This window comes from Pseudorca crassidens, chromosome 9 (genome assembly GCF_039906515.1).
Source record: "Pseudorca crassidens isolate mPseCra1 chromosome 9, mPseCra1.hap1, whole genome shotgun sequence".
Taxonomy (NCBI): domain Eukaryota; kingdom Metazoa; phylum Chordata; class Mammalia; order Artiodactyla; family Delphinidae; genus Pseudorca; species Pseudorca crassidens.
Window position 1 is genome coordinate 85,181,580 of NC_090304.1, and position 22,160 is coordinate 85,203,739.

The window sequence follows — 22,160 nt, forward strand, 5'->3', positions numbered from 1 at the left end:
GGACTTCCAATACTACATTGAATAAAAGTGGCAAGAGTAGGCATACTTGACTTCTTCTCAATCTTAGAGGAAATGTTTTCAGCTTTTCGCCATTGAGTATGATGTTACCTGTGGGTTTATCATTTATGGCATTTATTATGTTGAGGTATGTTTCCTCTATACCCACTTTGTGGAAAGTTTTTTGTTTTTATTTATTTATTTTTCTGCTATGTGTTTTTTTTTTAATTGTAGTATAATTGTTTACAATGTTGTGTTAGTTTCTGCTGTAGAGTGAAGTGAATCAGCTATATGTATACATATATCCCCTCCCACTTAGACCTTGCTACCTCTAACCCCCCCACCCCAATCTAGGTCATCACAGAGCACCAAGCTGAGCTCCTTGTGCAATACAACAGGCTCCCACTAACTGTCTATTTTACACATGGTAGTGTATTTATGTCAAACTTAATCTTCAAATTCATCTCACCCTCCCCTTCCCCCGTGTCCACACGTCTGTTCTCTATGTCTGTGTTTCTATTCCTGCCCTGCAAATAGGTTCACCTGTACCATTTTTCTGGATTCTACATATATGTGTTAACATACAATATATGTTTTTCTCTTTCTGACTTACTTCACTCTGTATGACAGACTCTAGGTCCATCTACATCTCTACAAATGACCCAATTTCATTTCTTTTTATGGCTGAGTAATATTCCATTATATATATATGTATCACATCTTCCTTATCCATTCATCCGTCAAAGGACACTTAGGTTGCTTCTGTGTCTTGGCTATTGTAAACAGTGCTGCAATGAACATTGGGATGCATGTATCCTTTCAAACCAAGGTTTTCTCCAGATACATGCCCAGGAGTGGGATTGCTGGATCATATGGTGGCTTTATTTTTAGTTTTTTAAGGAACATCCATACTGTTCTCCATAGTGTCTGTACCAATTTACATTCCCACCAACAGTGTAGGAGGATTGCCTTTCTTCCACACCCTCTCCAGCATTTATTGTTTATAGATTTTTTGATGTTGGCCATTTTGATTGGTGTGAAGTGATATCTTATTGTAGTTTTTTTTTTTTCTTATTGTAGTTTTGATTTGCATTTCTCTAATAATTAGCAACGTTGACCATCTTTTCATGTACCTCCTAGCCATCTGTATGTGTTCTTTGGAGAAATGTCTACTTAGGTCTTCTGTCCACTTTTTGATTGGGTTGTTTGTTTTTATGATATTGAGTCACATGAACTGTTTGTAAATTTTGGAGACTAATCCTTTGTCAGTCAATCATTTGCAAATATTTTCTCCCATTCTGTAGGTTGTTTTTTCATTTCATTTTGTTTACGGTTTCCTCTTTTGCGTTTAATTAGGTCTCATTTGTTTACTTTTGTTTTCATTTCCATTACTCTGGGAGGTGGATTGAAAAAGACATTGCTGTGATTTATGTAATAGAGTGTTCTGTCTATGTTTTTCTCTAAGAGTCTTATAGTATCTGATCTTACATTTAGGTCTTTAATCCATTTTGAGTTTATTTTTGTGTATGGTGTAACTTCTCCTTTTTCATTTTTTCTCTGCTTTTCTTGGTGAGTCTGCTACCTTTTCAAAGCTCTTAGTTTCACTGATCTTTTCTATTGGTTTTTTAGTCTCTATTTCATTTATTTCTGCTCTGATCATTATGAGATTTCTTTCCTTCTATTAACTTTGGGTTTTGTTTGTTCTTTTTCTAGTTATTTTAGGTATAAGGTTAGGTTGTTTATTTGAGATTTTCTTATTTCTTGAGTAGGCTTGTATCACTATAAACTTGTCTTTTAGAACTACTTTTGCTGCATCCCAGAGATTCTGGATCATTGTGTTTTCATTTTCATTTGTCTCCAGGCATTTTTTATTTCTTCTTTGATTTCTTCAGTATTCTGTTCTGTATTGTATTCTGTATACTGTATTGTATTCTGTATACTGTATTGTATTCTGTATACTGTATTGTATTCTGTATACTGTATTCTGTTCTGTTCTGTATTGACTCTTGAAATTTTATTTCCCACTTTAAAAAGGCCCCTGAACTTGGTCTTTTGAAAGGACTTCTGACCTCAAACTCACCATAAAAATTATGCTCAAATAGAGGAGAAAATACACCTACAAAAGGTCAAGAAGAAAACAGCAGTGGTAGACAACTGACACAAAAATCTAGACCAGGCCTGTAAGACCCATCCTACTAATTCAGTTGTACTGTTTACCAAATGTTTGTCTCCCTATCAAAATGGAAAGCTACTTCTTTACTTTTAGCTGTACTTTCACCTCAATGTTCAGGATAGAAAGAAAATTTTTTAGTGAAGTTATCACAGAGTATAGTTACTTATTACATGTATCACTGCTTGCTTTAAATCTACTGCTAAAAGCACACAATGTTTGTGTGATAATTTGATAAAATTGATAAAATGTATAGCCTATAAAATGTTTCCCCAGCAGCCTATATCTCTGTGCTTGTCTGATTGGTTTCCCCCCAAAGTGCATAACTAGGCAAATATAAATACACACTCCCACACCCACTCCCAGACACAGACAAAGAATACCACCACTGAGGGACATGATGGACCCAGGGCAGGCAACAACCACCCTTGCATCAAGGAACAAATATTTTGATCAACAGTAATTTCTATCAGCTTAATTAGCCATCAGTATTCTTATTCCTTCTTATCTACTGCTCTGTTGATTGACAAAGAAAAGATGACAAAAAAAAAAAAAAAGAAAAGATGACAAAAAAAACCAAAGCTTTGTTTTAAACTCCTGGTAAATATAAGTTGTACACCCCATATGATTGAGTGGTAGGGCAATTAAAGTATTTGCCTAGAGGCCTCTGATATGTGCCTTTTTTGGCACTTTCAGCCCAGAGTAAAAGAATGTGCCTTCTGCCCTAGAATCTCTTACCTGACAGCACAGAGGAGCAGCCATGGTGATTGGAAAGAGCTCTGCTTGATCTGAGTTGGAAAAACTGGATCTGCCTCTCAGCTCTGCCTTTCATTAGCTCTGTGTTTGGGGACTGGTCATTTGTCCTTTCTGAGCCTCAGCCTTCTCCCTTTTAAGATATAAGTTATGAATAAAAATAAACACTTCACAAGGTAAAAGAGAATTAAATAAAATAATTCCCTAACAAACAGTAAGCGTGCAATATGCTGTTTATAAGTGCAGTTTAACCTTAACTTTATGCAGCTTGAAAATTGAGGGACTTCCCTGATGGTCCAGTGGGTAAGACTCTGTTCTCCCAATACAAGGGGCCCAGGTTTGATCCCTGGTAGGGGAACTAGATCCCACATGCGTGCTGCAACTAAGAGTTTTCACGCCGCAACCATGAGCCTGCATGCCGCAACTAAGAAGTCCACATACGGCAACAAAAAGATCCTGCATGCCACAATGAAGATCCTGCACACCACAACTAACATCTGGTACAGCTGAAAGAAAGAAAGAAAGAAAGAAAGAAAGAAAGAAAGAAAGAAAGAAAGAAAGAAAGAAAGAAAGAAAGAAAGAAAGAAAGAAAGAGAGAGAGAAAGAGAGAAAGAGAAAGAAGTATTAAAAAATAATTTAAGGGACTTCCCTGGTGGTGCAGTGGTTAAGAATCTGCCTGCCAATGCAGGGGACAAGAGTTCGAGCCCTGGTCCAGGAAGATCCCAAATGCTGCGGAGCAACTAACCCAACAACACCTTATCCTTCCCTTGTCAAAGAACTTATGCTATAATAACCACCTGTTCATATATGTCTCCCCCACTAAATCATATGCTACATGAGAATGGGGCTTGTCTGTCTCATTCTCCATTTTATCCATAGTGTCTAGTACAATATACAACACGTAGTTTCACATAAGCTGAATGAATGAATGAACTAAAGAGAAAGAAGCTAGGTTGGATCAAGCCCATGAGCTAGAACATTAACAACCAGAATTCAATGTTTTGGCTCCAGAGGAGAAATAGCATCTTATTTGGGGGTAACTGGACAGCTTTTGTGTGACTAGGGCCAACACTGAAGTAGTACTGTGATGATTCAGGGAACCCCAGGCCCCAGGGAAGATTATACATAAAAAGAAACTGGTAAGTGAGAATGGAATTTAACTATAGTGACTAGGACTCCTGAACATGGGAGAAATTAGGCAAAATTACTAGCCCCAGCTTAAGGATATCCTACCTCTTCAAAAGTGACCCATAATATGGTCTACAAATGGGTCCTATCAGTAGACCCAATTATATGAAGATAGGGAGAGAAAAGCAGGTGAGGACAGATAAGCAAAGAGAAATTGCATAGGGAATTACAACTGTTAAGTTTATCTAACTAGGTTGATATTTTGGAATGTTAAAGAATGTGATGGTAAAAACTTATAATCAAATGGTTTGGAGATCTGTAGTGAAACATGGTTTGTATGCAGTCCCCAAAAGAAATTAAGATGCTATTTTGTCATCCTAGCTTCACTACTTACATCTGGTTAATGAGGCCTTATGATCCTCAGTTCCCACATCTGCTAAATGGCATAATGTATAGAAAGTGCCTAGTTCAGGGCTTCATATACAGTAGACTCAGTAAATTGTACCTGTTGTAAATGCTGGCACCAAGACTCAGACTTAGAGGAAGGGAATGTTGTCACTTGGTTTGTCCATTCCCCTCCCCACCACCACACACACACATTTACAAACACATTCACAAACATTGGTAGATTTTCTGAGTTTTTCTTTAAATAAGAAAAAGACTAGTAACTCTCCAGGGCCTGGAGCCATGTAGGCATGCTGCACACGAAAACATTAACAATTGTACAACCATATGTGTAGTCTGACTCTGAAATTAGGAACATGACATTGATGAACATACACTGCTATTTCCCAAATTTGGTGGGAACCCATCGAAATAATGACACTTTTTCTTTTATATCAGGGTTCTTTACCTTGGCTGCACATTAGAATCAACTGGAGTCCTTCTAAAAACAAATAATGCTCAGATTCAACCCCAGAACAATTACATTAGAAACTCCTGGAAATAGGGCTCAAGCTTGGTTCGTTTTCTAAAGGTTCTAGGTGATTCTAATGTGCTAATCCCACAATTCTAATCTGTTAAATCTGTGGAGACCACAGACTATAGCATCGGCATCACTAAGGAGCTTGTTTAAAATGCAATATCTCAGGCCTCAGTCCAGACTGTATCAGAATCCAAACTGAATTAGAATCTGCATTTAAAAGAGGCTTCCCAGTGATTCATAATCACATCAAAGTATGGGAAGTACTGGTAGGTATCAGTGATTCTCACCTCTGGCTACACAATATAGTTATCTAAAGGACTTTCAAAAAATGCAAATTTTTGGGTTCTACCCCCTGAGATTTTTATTTAATTGGTCTGAGGAGGACTCAGAATAAATATTTTGAAAAATCACCCCTGAGTACATAAACTGTGCTGCCAGGGATGAGAATCACAATGCTAAGTAGGCAATGGCAATGATAGGCTAAATTCAGCAAGGAATGCCTTTATGAGAGGTGCTATGAAAAATAAGGTTTAACAATATTCCTTTTCTCCATGGTTACCTCGGAATTGGCACAGGGAACAAATGTGATCTGTCTAGTGTGGGGTATTCTAGTAGCATGTTTAAGAAATGTCTATTTCATGTCTCTTCCATAAACATATATGTTGCATTTTTTATTCTCTCTTTGTTATAACTGTAGTTTATTAGTAACTAGCTCTATTTGCATAATGACAATAACCAAACTGGAATATGCTACTCTTAGAGACATGACTCATGTTTTATTTTAACTCAGTGACAAATAATTTTAAATATTTATATTAAAGCAAACATGGAGATATTACAGAGTAAAATATACATTTTTTGTGAATTTTAATAAAACACAAGGCTTCAAAGAAATTTTGTGCTTTTAGTGGACATTTCAGGCTGTGCTCCAAACCTCCTAGTAGAATGGATTTATTTTCCCTCTGCCCTTGGGACTAGTTCAGAGGGAAAGTTTGAGGAGCACTGAACCAATGGAATTATTTGAAATATGACATTCTTAATTGACTTTCAAATTAAGACCTTTCAAATTAAGGTTTCAAATTCTCAGCAGTTGGAGGATCTTGGCTTATCTCAAATGCTAGAAATACTGTAATATTTGTCACTTCAATCCCAGTCAAGGGTCAAATGCAGTATCACAAATAGAAGGTAAAATAAATTCTAAAAGTCATTTTTGGGGGTTGACAACTTTATTCACATGATAGCTATAGGAGCTGACAAAGACTTCCTTTAACAATTTCTTTCTTCTGGCAGTTGATTTAGAGTTTGGTTGCTGAGTGTGGGATGAAGGGATGTGTGGTGAAACACACCAGGCGCTTGTTAGAATTCTATGTCATCAGGAATCTAGTTTATTTTTAACCTTGTGGCTTGTCTGACACATTTGCAGTAAGAGCTGGGGAATAAATCTAATGCTCCCTGGCAAACACTTGGCAGCCATTGAGAGTAGCATCTTTAGAGATCACACAATCAATCCTAGCACTGGAGGCAGCCCAAATATTGTGCGAACAGGTCAGAAGTGCTGTGGGGTGCCAGAAAAGGCATCCCATGACAGCAGTGGGATCTCAGCACATACAGAAGACAGTTCTGGAGTGTTGCAGTCAATTCCAGGAGCTGTGGTATCTCAGTATTGATAGGATCTCACAAGGAGCCATATAAGGATAACTGTAATCAGGACAACGGTGAAGTTGAGACACAGCTCCCTGGTGGATCGTTCCATTCTCAGAGCAGCTTGGTGAGAAGTGAAGGCAGACTTCTGAGGGCACACAAAAGACCTCCTGCTTGTCCTTACCTCCTAACCAAAAGTAACAAAGAAAACATGAGAAATTAGTGAACATTCTTTCCTCAAAGGAAACAGAAGCATTATGGAAGAGGAACGTGTTGGCTGAATTGTGTCCACCCTAAATTCACATGTTGAAATCCTAACCCCTAGTATCTTGGAATCTGGCTATATATTTTTTATTTTTTTATTGAGGAATGTGACTATATTTGGAGATAGTGTCTTTCAAGAGGTAATTAGGCTAAAATGAGGTCATTAAGATGGGTCCTAATCCAATATGACTGGTGTCCTTAAAAGAAGAAGAAATTAGGACATAGACATGTACAGAGCAAAGACCATGTGAAGACACAGGGAGAAGATGGTCATATGCAAGCCAAGGAGAGAGGCCCCAGATGAAATCAGCCCTGCCAATACTTTAACTCAGATTTCTAGCCTCCAGACTGTCTTTGGACTAGAGCTGTTACCCTTCCCTGGGTCTCCAGCCTCCCACCAACCCTGCAGATTTTGGACTTGCCAGCCTCCACAATCACATGAGCCAATTATATCACACACACACACACACACACACAGACACACACACACACACATATACACCCTATTGGTTCTGTTTCTCTGAAGAACCCTGACTTATGCAGAGATCCTGGCTTTTTTTCCTTATGTCAAAACGACCAACATAGTCCTCATTATATTGTTGCTTTGACAAAATAAAAAATATTACATTTTTCTCTCTCCAATTTCTGTGTGTGTGTCTGTGTGTGTGATTGCTTTGCTAACTTAGAGTACCAGCAAGCAAGGTCACCAAAACAGAAAACATGTTGTGGTTTAGTATTGTTCTTGCTTTGAATTACATATAGAAGTAGGATACCATAAATTTTCAGTTTCAGGCTGCCCTATCTTTGTCTAACCCTGTGAAAGCATGAACTAGTTCAACAGCTGCTTGGCCTCTTAAAAAAGCCCTGCATTGAGCACAGAGCTTACTGGGGTCAAACAAAAGTCCCTCACATAACAGGCACTCAGTCCAAAGAGCAAGTATAAACCACATGAGTACTTCTATTTCAACAAGGGCTTGTGCCAGCTATTTTTAGTCAAGTCCAGAATGTGCCTATATTGTAAACACTTCAAAAAGCAAGGGTGGTATCTTTATAGTCTGTACAGGTAGTACATGCAGGAAACCATACTTTGAGAACATAAAAGTATTGCCTCCAGTGATGTGGCATAATTGGTACTGTGTATATGCAAGCCAAATGAAATTAAAGATAAAATTTTAAATATTTAGGACAAAAGTCTACTATGGAGTGAAAAAGTTTAGGGGGAAAGAGCATTTTGTTTATTTGCTAAGAGTGGAAGTTCAGGGGGCAAGAAATGTTGTTAGCAAGATTTTGGCCTGAATGGTATTTTTAACCATCTAACCTGACTGAATTATTAATTGTAATTACTGTATTTGTTATATTATTAGTGTACCAAATTATTAATTGTATAAACCAGCTGAATAATCCTTTTTCATATTATGTAATTGTTGGTATAACAACCAAGTTCAAATAAGATGATATCAACCAGTAGGTTGTTGAATCTTAGTTTAAAATATGACCAATGATAACTGATTTATGTTTCATTTTCCTTTTAATTCTTATTCATATTTTTGCCCTCCACGTGAAGGACATAGTAAATTTCCAATGAAAATCTTTACAAAGATTTGTTTGAATGAGAAAGTAAACAGAAGAAAAGGAAGTAGAGAGAATGTGTGAGAATGTACACAAGAGCAAAGGGGAATAGGAAGGTAAGGAGCTTAGGGGTAAAGGAATCTAATCTAAAGACACTAAAGCAGATTCTTCCTTATAAATTTATTAATAAAATTGAACCCTGATTCAAACACAAATTTGTTTGGGTAAGTTCTGAAGAAATACAGAGATATGCAAAAAATATGCATCCCTATTTATAATGATCAAAACAACCCAATTCAGGGAGGGCAAAATAACCATCTCACCAAATCTTATTAGATTAAATCTCTTAAGTAAAGGGAATCGTGGATAGTGGCCCAACAAGAACATACTCAGAAAATGTTGCTGAAAGTTGTCCACAGCTTTGTTAATGTGACCTTCACAACAACTCTGTGACCTTTACAACTCAGGCAAGTTTTGTCTTGATTTTTCTCTCTCCCAAGATTATAGGTAAGAAACTGACTTTTAGAGAGATGTTAAGTTGTTTCTGTAATGACACATAGGAAGTTACAGGCAGAACTAGAACTGGCAGACTGGAAATAGTTGCTGGAATTGTGGTTATTCCATAGGAGTGATTACATGAATGAGTTATTACTGCAAATAACTGTCCTGGCTAGTGTAAATTTTCGACTTTTGGGAAAACAATTTCACATTTTTAAATTAAGATTAATAATGCTCATTCCCTTTTATCCAGCTATTTCACTACTACTCTAGAAACTCAAGCACATATATACCTGGATACATATACAAGAATGTTCATAGCAACATTTTCATATTATTCCTAAGCTGGAAACAACTCAAATGTTCATCAACAATAGAATGGATGTGAATTGTGGTATAGTCATACACTGGAATGCTATAGAGCAAAGAAAATATATGAACTACAGCAACACATAATAAGACGGGTGGATTTCACAAACATAACTATTGGGCAAAAGAAGAATTTACAAAGAGAAACACAGAATGTGATTCCATTTCTACAAAGCCAAAAACAGGAAACTTAATTATATTGTTTAGGAATGCAGAGATGATAAAACTATAAAGAAAAGAATGGATAAGATTATCTCAACAATTAAGATGATGATTACCTATGGTGGGGCAAAAGGGGAAGGTGATGAAGAATGGACTTCTGGGGTGCTCCAATGATCTATTTCTTGGCCTGGGTGATATTTATACAGGTGTTGCCTTAAAATGATTGTTCAAACGGTATGTATTATGCACTTTTCACAATTTTTTCAATAGTCTCTGAATTGACAGGCTACCCATAACACTTATTTATTTCCTATGGTTTACCTCTTACTATTACTTGCACTTTGATGGTGAACGTAAACATTTGTTTTTTTATGTATATTTTTAAAATAATAAAACACAGCATTAAGGTGAGCATTTCTAATGAATCCAATTCAATCAACACATATGCTAACTGTAGGGGGTTGACTCTACTTTCACACACATTTATACCAAAGTTAAGTAAAACCTCAGATCAGCGATCTTCCATTTTTCTGCTGTTAACCTGCAAAGACAATTTTGGCTTCATTTTGAATCTTTCCTGAAGTCAAGATCACACCATATGATCTAAAGTGATTGCCATATGGTGAAATAAAAAACTCTGAATAAATTGTTTGACATTGACTTTCTTTGAATGGACACTTTGAAAAGATGGAAGACATACTTTATGATATGGAAAAAAAAATTTTAATTGGAAGGGAGAAAATGCATAACAAGGTAAAAAAAAGGAAAACAAGAATCAATAATATTCACTTTCTACTTTAAGAAATACTGTGTACAATAGGCATTGCCTATTTTATTAAGAAATGTAAATATTCCTCTGCTTTTCTCATTTGCAACTTGTACACGTATACACACTGTATGCTAAGCTTAAAAATCCTGCTGTTACCTGAACAGGGTCAAGGATACACTGGGCTGCAGTAGGCTTCTCCTCTCTCTCTCTCCAACGTGGGCTCAAACTCCTGCTCGTCTCCCAGGCTGTCTGGACTCCTGGGCTCTGGGCAGGGCCTAAAGTAGTCTGAGGGAGGTGGCAATCACTGTGATGTCACCGATGAAACATCTTGAAGGAACAACCTCCAAAGGTTGGAGGCTATTTGTGTTTAGGGGGACATGGAAATGTGTTGACTAAGCCTCTTCCTTTGGCTGCCAATTTGTGTTAAAAGCCCAGGGACTTAAAATCTTTTCTTTCCAGTTGACTTTTGGTACAATTGATGTAGGTTTTAAACTCATCTTTTACATCTTCATGAGTATCTCTAACATGTTTAAAACATTGTAAACCGAGAGTGACAGACTAATATTAGCAAATCTTTGCTGCATTTGGCTGCCCCCCCACCCCCACTCAGCATATGAGGGTGTAAAAATGTGACTTCATTTAACCACCCATATTTTCAGCTTTTTGAAATGTGAAGAATTCTCTGCTTTGCGCATGCACACCCCAAACCACACACACGCACCAGAATTCAACAGGCATCTTTTACCTCCTTCAAAATTGACTTTAGTCCAAGTGGTGAAAGCTATCTCCCTAGTCACCTGTTCCACAAAACTTTCCAGCTAAGTTACACATTAATATACAGTTTCATCTGAAACAGCTGTGGAAGCCATGGTATATATATATATATCTCTGTCAATATACTAATACAGCAGTAAACCCATACTGTAAACTTCAGTCATTTGGATAGATAGGGGGTAGCAGGAGAACTGGTCAAAACTAGTGAAAAACATGAGTTATAGGACATATCTGAAAGAAATAAAACTGTATAACTTTCAAATATAAACATTAACTAAAACTAGACTACTAAAATGAGTTTGTAATCAACTTTTCAGGTGTCTGGAGGTAAATGGAGCCTCTGAAGTGTTTAACTGAACTTGAAAACCTATCAATTAAACATGACCTTAGCAATTGTGCTTGTTCATCAGATTCTTTCTTTACAGATAATAGAACAAACCTCCCCTCTGAATTCCCAGTTAGGGTTAATCAAAATAATACATTCCCAGAAGACATAAACAAAATTCCCTATTTAGTTGTGTTCATAGCCAAACCTTTCCCCATCGTTTCTCATGCACTAGAAATATTATTAAAGGAAAGATTTTCCATTTCATTTCTTCATTTTGATATAAACCTAATGATGGGGAATCTTAATATAACATTCTGTTGTCACATGCCTTGTAAAGAGACAGCTCGCTGAAGTGACAGGTAGTATATAGTAATTATAGTGCAGTCAAACACTGGCAAATTCCTTGAATGTAGTCAGATTTCTGTCTTTTGCTTCCAAGCACTTGCCAGATTGTCTCAAATGCTAGGAATATTTTCCTACTCACTAAGCCACACCCATCCCTTCTTTAACCACTCAAAATTATTTTTTGTCCAATTAAAAAGTTATATATTTATTGTAAAAAATTTGAAAATGTAAAAGTATAAAGAAAATTTAATATCACCACCCAAAAGGAAAAAAAACCTTTATATTACTTTTTATTCATATTTGAGGTTGCATAGACACAATCTCAAATTCACAAGATATTTTGGTAAAAGAATCTGATTCTTGAAGAACCTTTACCTTTTTTAATTCTTACAGAGTCAAATTACTTGTACTGTACCATGTGTTGGTATTGAATTTATGGGACAAGCATTTATTTTGAATATGATGGAATAGGAATTAGCTCTGCAATATTTAATATGTTAAATACAATGGGGAAATGTTAACATATCACAAAACAGCTCACCAATACTGTCAATTTAGTTGAATTGGTCAATTTCAATGACCAATGAAATGTAACTTGAAGGATAAATCCATGAGTCAGTTTAGTTGTTTGGTTGTCCCATTTAAGTTTATCTAGCATTATACCAGGGACTGTTGTGCCCGGTGCATTGACAAATTCCCAGATACTTCAGAAACTTCTTGACATTAGTGGTTTATTCTGTGATATCATAAGAGAGTGGGATAACACTGAGAATTTAGCTGTTTTTCAGTCTGACATAACCCTCTCCTGAAGAATATGCAAGCCACCCAAAGTCACATGACAACTATTCAAAGGCCTAAGGTAGAGTTTAACCCTGAGGATCTGCAAGTCCATTAAAACAAACAAACAAACAAAAAAACTCACTACCAAAGAAAATTTGTCTCTTTAAATTAACTTAATTCTGCTGGTATTTTCTTTTCTGTGAGCAATTCCCATGACAACATCCATATCAGCTTTCAAGGTGCTGCTCTTCCCATCAGCAGGAGGGCATACTAAATTACTAATCTTTGATATTATTTATATGCCTATTAATACAGAATTTAGCCAAAGGCCTTTTGTTAAGAAAACAACATTCACATTGACATTGGTATTTAAGAGCTAACTGACATTTATCTCCTCCCACCCCATATGGTATATACATTCTTAAGTGTAAAATATTATACCCTTTGAAAATCAATGGTGAGTTCTTATGCCTGATTAAGAGCTAAGCCAACTTGTTTAATTTATTCCTAATTTCCATCCAGCTTTTTACTTTGGGAAGCAAAAAGTGAAGACCTCATGTCAGTCCATGAATTCAACAAGTCTCTGACACAATGGGAGAATTCAGTAAGGCCTTGATGAATGGCGATAAGCTCTAAGCACATGACAGTAATGAGTATGATGATTATGGTGCCTCTCTCACCTTCACATCTTCACCTCAACTGGTCATGCAGCTGCACAGAAACAGCTTTCTGCTATTCTCTGTCATTATCCTAAATACATGAGTAGAAACCCAGAGAAAGAGGAAACCATATTTCATTTTTTTTCTTTTTGGCTGCGTTGGGTCTTCGTTGCTGCACGGGCTTTCTCTAGTTGCAGCGAGCGGGGGTCTAGTCTTCGTTATGGCGCACGGGCTTCAGTAGTTGTGGCACGTGGGCTCTAGAGCACAGGCTCAGTAGCTGTGGTATAGGGGCTTAGTTGCTGGGCATGTGGGATCTTCCTGGGCCAGAGATCAAACCCATGTCCCCTGCACTGGCAGGCGGAGTCTTTTTTTTTTTTTAAGTCTGGATTTAAAAAATATATAAGTTTATTTATTTTTGGCTGTGTTGGGTCTTTTTTGCTGTGCTTGGGCTTTCTCTAGTTGTGGCGAGCAGGGGCTACTCTTTGTTGCAGTGTGCGTGCTTCTCATTGCGGTGGCTTCTCTTGTTGCGGAGCACGGACTCTAGGCGCGTGGGCTTCAGTAGTTGTGGTGCATGGGCTCAGTAGTTGTGGCTCGCAGGCTCTAGAACACAGGCTCAGTAGTTGTGGTGCACGGGCTTAGTTGCTCCACGGCATGTGGGATCTTCCCGGACCAGGGCTCGAACCCATGTCCCCTGACTTGGCAGCTGGATTCTTAACCACTGCACCACCAGGGAAGTCTCAAAACCACATTTCTTGAAGCTCTCTCCATGTCCTTGAAAAATTAATGATTATTATTTGTATTTTTAACCACGTGTAGCACATGTGTGATTTCTGTCTCACTAACTGAATTTTAATTTCAAAGGCAGGGATAGTTTCTTGTATTTCTTTTGTTTCTCTGTGCATCAAACTGGTGAAGAATCATAACAGATGCTCTAGAATATATAGAAAGGGGCTCAGTTTGAGCCTCTATCATATCACATCTCCTAATGAGATCCGGACATGTCTGAGCATGCCAGGCAAACCTGAGTAGGGGAAATTGAGGTCAGCATCAAATCTACTTGTAAAAGGACCTAGAAGCTACCTGGGAGAGCAAACTCCTCTGAAGGGAAGTGATCAAGAAGATACATGTGGTTCAGCAACAGGGAGAATAGTTAGTTATTCCACTGGCACATAACAAATTCACTGTGTTAGTCTAGGTCCTGTGAGAAGCAAGATGCCAAGATGGGACTAAATGTGCAAAAGAAAAATGTATTGGGGGAAATGCCTGTGAGAGAAAATATGAAGGAGTAGGGGAACTAAGACAGTCATCAAACAGCAAGAGAAAGGGGAAAAAACAAAGAGAGTTTGGGTAGAAGCATCTTAGACTATAATTCAGTTCCAAGGAAAGTTTGACAAGGCTGTTAAGAAACCTCATATCAAAGCCATCCGTCAGAGGTGACCGATGTCTCTCAGGATGCCAACCTTCATATTACTCCCATGCTCAGTTCTTGACTGAAAGCAGCCAGGGAAGCATGGTCTCTGTGCAAACGTGATTATGATTTCAGAGCGCAGCAGCTGGAGTCCACCTCAATTATGGTTCAGTCACATGTGAGAGACACATTCTATGGCCACCATACTCACATACCACCCACCCTACTCCCCTACAGCTTGTTGTCTGGGTCCTAGGGGAAGAGAGAGCTATGGATAAAAACTCTATAATTTGTGACAATTAACCTCAACAGTGTAGAACACTGAAAGGGACAGAGAGTTTCTCCCTCTACCTGTGCAATCTCTTGGACCTCAGTGCATCCATGGAACCAGCAATGTAATATTCTTCCATTGAAGTGGCATGGAGCCTAGCAGAAGCGGAAATACTGATCAAGACTTCCTTGTAGTTTATATTAAGCTGTGCAGGCCTTAGTTGCAGATGGCAGCAGAGAAGAGCTTGAGCTAAAGGGCAAGAAAATGGCAGACACTATGTGGTAGCCAACAGTATGTGTTCATGAGCACATGTCAACCACACCCTAAAGCTGCTAGAAATAATCAGGAGAAACATTACATGGGCATGCAGTCTTGCATAATAAGTGGGAGCAAGAGCCAGAAAAATACGTATTAGTCCTGTTTATAATAACCCATTTAGGTCCTGGATTGGTGAGGTGACACCTGTTAACATCATTTGACTTGGAACCAATTAAATTCCTCTTCTCTGGAGCAAGTATATTTCTGCTCTATAATAAGATTCTGCAAGCAAACAGCTTTCTCTCTGCCCATTAAACATAGCTGCCTAAGGGGGGAAAAAAAGGAGCAGTCAAAAATGTGTTTACTACTAGGCTAATACCACCTGCCCTCAAAACACACCCAGATTTCAGATTGGTTTTGTTATTTTTCTGATGGAAAATAAAAATTCAGCAATCTTTTGATGTGCTGTTACTGAAAAGTTCAGGGATATTCTAGCCAGACACACCCACTTGAAACATTCTTTTCCTTAGTGAATTTGATCAAGAGTATTTTCACTGAATCTCTCTTGAGAATCTGTCGGTTGGAATAGCACAATTGCAGTTTCTGTAAGAATAATATAGATCAGACAAAATTGCTTGTTGTTCTCTGTGAATAAGTTCATTTGGCTTTAGCCTTTGGCTATTAAAGCAGAGAGAACAGAGTCGTGAAGAATCATGAAAATCTCTCTCTGCTCTCTGTGAATGTAATGAGAAAACAAAAGTGCCTAGTTGTAGTAATGTAGAAGATTAGCTGGATGCAAGATACAGGCTAGGTTTCCTTTCAGATGAGGGATATGCTATCTCTGAGGGTAATTGGGCACTTGTTCTACAGCCTGGGGAGTAACCTAACCTTTTACACTTTTACAGTAAGTGAATGTAGAGTTGCCAGTGCCTAGTATTCTGGGAATTTGGGCAGCTTATCTGGGAGAGATGGTTCAGGTCTATTCTCCTTAGCTTGTATTTTGTTGCTTCTTGCTCCCATTTGCCAGTGTAGAACAGAAAAGGAGGTCTCTACACTTCAGGCCAATTATATCTGTGTCTTCATGGGGGTACACATTTTGTGCTAACAAACTAACCTTTTCTTCTTCTATTGTATCTCTCTTTTGCTAGATATTACAGCACTCACCAGGCACTTAACATGTCAACCACTCCTACCGAGTACCAACACAAGCACAAGACATCCCTGTGCTACCTTCTCTATGAACAATTGCATCTGCCAAGAACCACCACTGCTTGCCTTGGGTATTGACCTTGCCTATAAGACATGTTTCCTCTGCAGCCACCTCTGCTGAGTACCACATCTATTGACTATTGAAAGTAACAAACTTACAATTACTTCCAGAGCAAAATGAGGCGTTGGGGTGAGGAAGTGTGTCTCTTTCTATGTGTTACAAACTGTTGAGGAATACCAAAGGAATACTTCCTCACTCTCACTCCAGTATCTTTCCAGACATAAGTTCATGGGGAAGTTCAGCCAGGGAAGAAATAGTAGTAGGCATCTTGTTATTTCAGGCTCATTTCCTCCCTTCACTACTAAGATTTGATACTACACCAAAATTTCATTCTCTTAGGATGAATTCTCTTTCAGGAGGGGCCTAAGTTCCCAAAATAAATCAGCTTCTATCAGGCCTGCTCCATCAGTAAATAAAACATGCATTAATATATCTTGAAGTGCATCAGTAGACACAGTTTAGGCATAAGTTGAGGTCCTACCACATCAGTGCCCTTAGACAGGTAGTGCAGCATGCTGTGCTTTCTACCAATTATCTTCTCATTGGAGTCAGAGTAAAAATTCTGTTCTCTGCACTACAGATAGAAAACATATCATTTCTTATTTCAGTGGTTTCCTGTAGCTCCCAGATTAGGTTCAAATCTTCAGCTGCCGAGGCAAGGCTTTACCATGATCTAGCTTCTAAACTCCCTGACCTCCTCTGCAGCAATCCTAAATCTGCAGTTCCTCAGATGTTCTCTCCATGTGTGCATAAGCCATTCCCTTTGATTATACCATCCTTTTCCCTTTTCCTCAACACCTCCCACCTTTATTTGATGATTAATAACAGTACTTGATTCAAGGGTCACATTCCCTGATCCTCAAGGTTGGGATGGATGAACCTCTGTGATCTATGTAGCCCTAGGCACTATTGATTTCACTGGTATTGTCAACACTAACATTTCTCTCCATCTCCCCTCCTTAAGAACAAGGATTTTATCTCTCACCCATGTAGACCCAGTGGGTAGGCTTGCAGTGCATGCAATGTAGCGGGCATTCCATAAAAGTTTGTTAAATAAATATATGTATGAATATAAAGTAATTAATTAATAACTGTTCACCTCTGGAGAGTCATAGGCAAATAAGTGTTTTAAAAATAAAATGCTCAAGGGATCAATTCAAGAAGATATAACAATTGTAAATATTTATGCACCCAACATAGGAGCACCTCAATACATAAGACAAATGCTAACAGCCATAAAAGGGGAAATGCACAGTAACACAATCATACTAGGGGATGCGAACACCCCACTTTCACCAATGGACAGGTCATCAAAAATGAAAATAAATAAGGGAACACAAGCTTTAAAATACCCATTTGACAAGATGGACTTAATTGATATTTATAGGACATTCCATCCAAAACAACAGAACACACTTTCTTCTCAAGTTCTCATGGAACATTCTCCAGCACAGATCATATCCTGGGTCACAAATCAAGCCTCAGTGAATTAAAGAAAATTGAAATCATATCAAGCATCTTTTCCGAGCACAATGCTATGAGACTAGATATCAATTACAAGAAAAAAATCTGTAAAAGAACAAACACATGGAGGCTCAACAATACACTACTAAATAACCAAGAGATCACTGAGGAAATAAAAAAATACCTAGAAACAAATGACAATGAAAACACAATGACCCAAAACCTGTGGGATGCAGCAAAAGCAGTCCTACAAGGGAAATTTATAGCAATACAATCCTACCTCAAGAAACAAGAAAAATTTCAAATAAATAACCTAACTTTACACCTCAAGCAAATAGAAAAAAAGAACAAAACAAACCCCCAAAGTTAGCAGAAGGAAAGAAACCATAAAGATCAGATCAGAAATAAATGAAAAAGAAATGAAGGAAACAATAGCAAAGATCAATAAAACTAAAAGCTGGTTCTTTGAGAAGTTAAACAAAATTGATAAACCATTAGCCAGACTCATCAAGAAAAAAAAGGGAGAAGACTCAAATTAACAGAATTAGAAATAAAAAGGAGAAGTAACAACTGACACTGCAGAAATACAAAGGATCATGAGAGATTACTACAAGCAGCTCTATGCCAATAAAATGGACAACATGGAAGAAATGGACAAATTCTTAGAAAAGCACAACCTTCTGAGACTGAACAAGGAAGAAATAGAAACTATGAATAGTCCAATCACAAGCACTGAAACTGAAACTGTGGTTAAAAATCTCCCAACAAACAAAGGCCCAGGACCAGATGCATCACAGGTGAATTCTATCAAACATTTAGAGAAGAGCTAACACCTATCCTTCTCAAACACTTCCAAAATATAGCAGAGGGAGGAACACTCCCAAACTCATTTTACAAGGCCAACTTCACCCTGATATCAAAACTAGAAAAACATGTCACAAAGAAAGAAAACTATAGGTCAATATCATTGATGAACATAGATGCAAAAATTCTCAACAAAATACTAGCAAGCAGGATCCAACAGCACATTAAAAGGATCATACACCATGTTCAAGTGGGGTTTATCCCAGGAATGCAAGGATTCTTCAATATATGCAAATCAATCAATGTGATACACCATATTAACAAATTGAAGGATAAAAAACATATGATAACCTCAATAGATGCAGAAAAAGCTTTTGACAAAATTCAACACCCATTTGTAATAAAAATTCTGCAGAAAGTAGTCATAGAGGGTACCTACCTCAACATAATAAAGGCCATATATTACAAAGTCACAGCCAACGTCGTTCTCAATAGTGAAAAACAGAAACCATTTCCTCTAAGATCAGGAACAAGACAAGATTGCCCACTCTCACCACTATTATTCAACATAGTTTTGAAAGTTTAACCATGGCAATCAGAGAAGAAAAAGAAAGAAAAGGAATCCAAACTGGAAAGAAGTAAAACTGTCACTGTTTTTCTCCTAAAGATTTAGTAAAGTAGCAGGATACAAAATTAGTGCACAGAAATCTCTTGCATACTTATACACTAACGATGAAAAATCTGAAAGAGAAATTAAGGAAACATTCCCATTTACCATTGCAACAAAAAATAGGAATAAACCTACCTAAGGAGACCAAAGGCCTGTATGCAGAACACTATAAGACACTGATGAAAGAAATTAAAGATGATACAAACAGGTGGAGAGATATACCATGCTCTTGGAGTGGAAGAATCAACATTGTGAAAATGACTATGCTACCCAAAGCAATCTACAGATTCAATGCAATCCCTATCAAACTACCAATGGGGGCTTCCCTGGTGGCACAATGGTTGAGAGTCCGCCTGCCGACGCAGGGGACATGGATTCGTGCCCTGGTCCGGGAAGATCCCACATGCCGCGGAGCAGCTGGGCTCATGAGCCATGGGCGCTGAGCCTGCGCGTCCAGAGCTTGTGCTCTGTAACAGGAGAGGCCACAACAGTGAGAGGACCATGTACCACAAAAAAAAAAAAAAAAACAACTACCAATGGCATTTTTCACAGAACTACAACAAAACATTTCACAATTTGTATGGAAATACAAAAGACCTCAAATAGCCAAAGCAATCTTGAGAAAGAAAAACGGAGCTGGAGGAATCAGTCTCCCTGACCTCAGACTATACTACAAAGCTACAGTAATCAAGACATTATGGCACTGGCACAAAAACAGAAATATAGATCAATGGACCAGGGTAGAAAGCCCAGAGATAAACCCACGCACATATGGTCACTTTATCTTTGATAAAGGAGTCAAGAATACACAGTGGAGAAAAGACAGCCTCTTCAACAAGTGCTGCTGGGAAAACTGGACAGCTACATGTAAAAGAATGAAATTAGAACACTCCCTAACACCATACACAAAAATAAACTCAAAATGGATTTGAGACCTAAATGTAAGGCCAGACACTAAAAAACTCTTAGAGGAAAACATAGGTAGAACACTCTATGACATAAATCACAGCAAGATCCTTTTGACCCATCTCCTAGAGAAATGGATATAAGAACAAAATTAAACAAATGGACCTAATGAAACTTAAAAGTTTTTGCCCAGCAAAGGAAACCATAAACAAGATGAAAAGACAGCCCTCAGAATGGGAGAAAATATTTGCAAATGAATCAACTGACAGAGGATTAATCGCCAAAACATACAAGCAACTCATGCAGCTCAATATCAAAAAAACAAACAACACAATCCAAAATGGGCAGAAGACCTAAAGAGACACTTTTCCAAAGAAGATATACTGATTGCCAACAGACACATGATAGAATGCTCAACATCATTAATCATTAGAGAAATGCAAATCAAAACTACAAGATATCATCTCATACCAGTCAGAATGGCCATCATCAAAAAAATCTAGAAACAATAAATGCTGGGGAGGGTGTGGAGAAAAGGGAACCCTCTTGCACTGTTGGTGGGAATGTAAATTGATACAGCCACCATGGAGAACAGTATGGAGGTTCCTTAAAAAACTAAAAATAGAACTACCATATGGCCCAGCAATCCTACTACTGGGCATATAACCTGAGAAAATCATAATTAAAAAAGAGTCATGTACCAAAATGTTCATTGCAGCTCTATTTACAATAGCCAGGACATGGAACCAACCTAAGTGTCCATCAACAGATGAATGGATAAAGAAGATGTGGCACATATATACAATGGAATATTACTCAGCCATAAAAAGAAACGAAATTGAGTTATTTGTAGTGAGGTGGTTAGACCTAGAGTCTGTCATACAGTGAAGTAAGTCAGAAAGAGAAAAACAAATACCATATGCTAACACATATATATGGAATCTAAAAAAAAAAAAAAAGGTTCTGAAGAACTAGCGGCAGGACAGGAATAAAGACGCAGACGTAGAGAACGAACTTGAGGACATGGGGAGGGGGAAGGGTAAGCTGGGATGAAGTGAGAGAGTGGCATGGACTTATATATACTACCAGATGTAAAATAGATAGCTAGTGGGAAGAAGCAGCATAGCACAGGGAGATCAGCTCGATGCTTTGTGACCATCTAGAGGGGTGGGAGAGGAAGGGTGGGAGAGGTGCACAAGAGGGATGGGATATGGGGATATATGTATACATATAGCTGATTCACTTTGTTTTACAGCAGAAACAAACACAACATTGTAAAGCAATTATACTCCAATAAAGATGTTGAAAAAAAAAGATGCTTAAAAAAATGCTGTAATTTTTCACCAACTTACATGAGAGACCATAGTGATGTTTACAAGACGTGTAGTAACTTGAACTACTGAGGATTTCTTGATCTAAGAATAGTATATTCTAGGCTTCCTACCACTGACCAAGTCTGACGGTTGTTTATTAGGTTGGCACATGATATGCTTAAAGGGATGATTTTCTCTGCTGTTGAAGTTGAGGAACAAACGATGTAATTTGTTGCAGATTTTTTTGGAGAAAACTTAAAAATTTAGAAATGTAAAAATAACTTAAATGTTCCTACCACGCAAAAGTAACAAATCTTAATATCTTTTGTTACTCAATTAGGTTATTTGGACCCCCAATTGGGCCCTGTTCCAGCCGAGGCCTCTGCCTTGGCAGGGAAAATTCTTTTACTGTTTGGGTTTAGTTGAAGCTGAGATGAAAGCAGCACAAGCTTTGTTCAATTGTCAGAGAATGGAAAAGTGGGAACTTAGTTCACAAATCAACTTCACACTCGGGGGATGATTAAGGCAAGAAAGGGAGGCATATGCATTGGTTTTCTGGGAATACGTGGGGTTCTACCTGGACCTGGAGTGCCACCTCTTTTCTGCCCTTGTATGGTCTTTGGAATCTGGGTCAGAAGCCAGTCAAACCATCATGGTGTGGACAG

General features: G+C 37.9%; 1 protein-coding gene across 1 annotated transcript; it reads right to left on the reverse strand.

Moving 5' to 3' along the window:
- Positions 1 to 6,180: 6,180 nt before the first annotated feature.
- On the reverse strand, positions 6,181 to 10,561 carry SLN (sarcolipin). The gene is made up of 2 exons (XM_067750916.1): positions 10,402 to 10,561; positions 6,181 to 6,801 (listed from the first exon to the last, which is right to left on the reverse strand). The coding sequence occupies exon 2, from the start codon at positions 6,724 to 6,726 to the stop codon at positions 6,631 to 6,633; it is 96 nt and encodes a 31-aa protein (XP_067607017.1). The 5' UTR covers positions 6,727 to 6,801; positions 10,402 to 10,561; the 3' UTR covers positions 6,181 to 6,630.
- Between the last annotated feature and the right edge of the window lie 11,599 nt (positions 10,562 to 22,160).

Excerpts from the sequence above, each read along its gene's own strand:
- SLN (XM_067750916.1), bottom strand. The coding sequence starts at position 6,726 with ATGGAACGATCCACCAGGGAGCTGTGTCTCAACTTCACCGTTGTCCTG.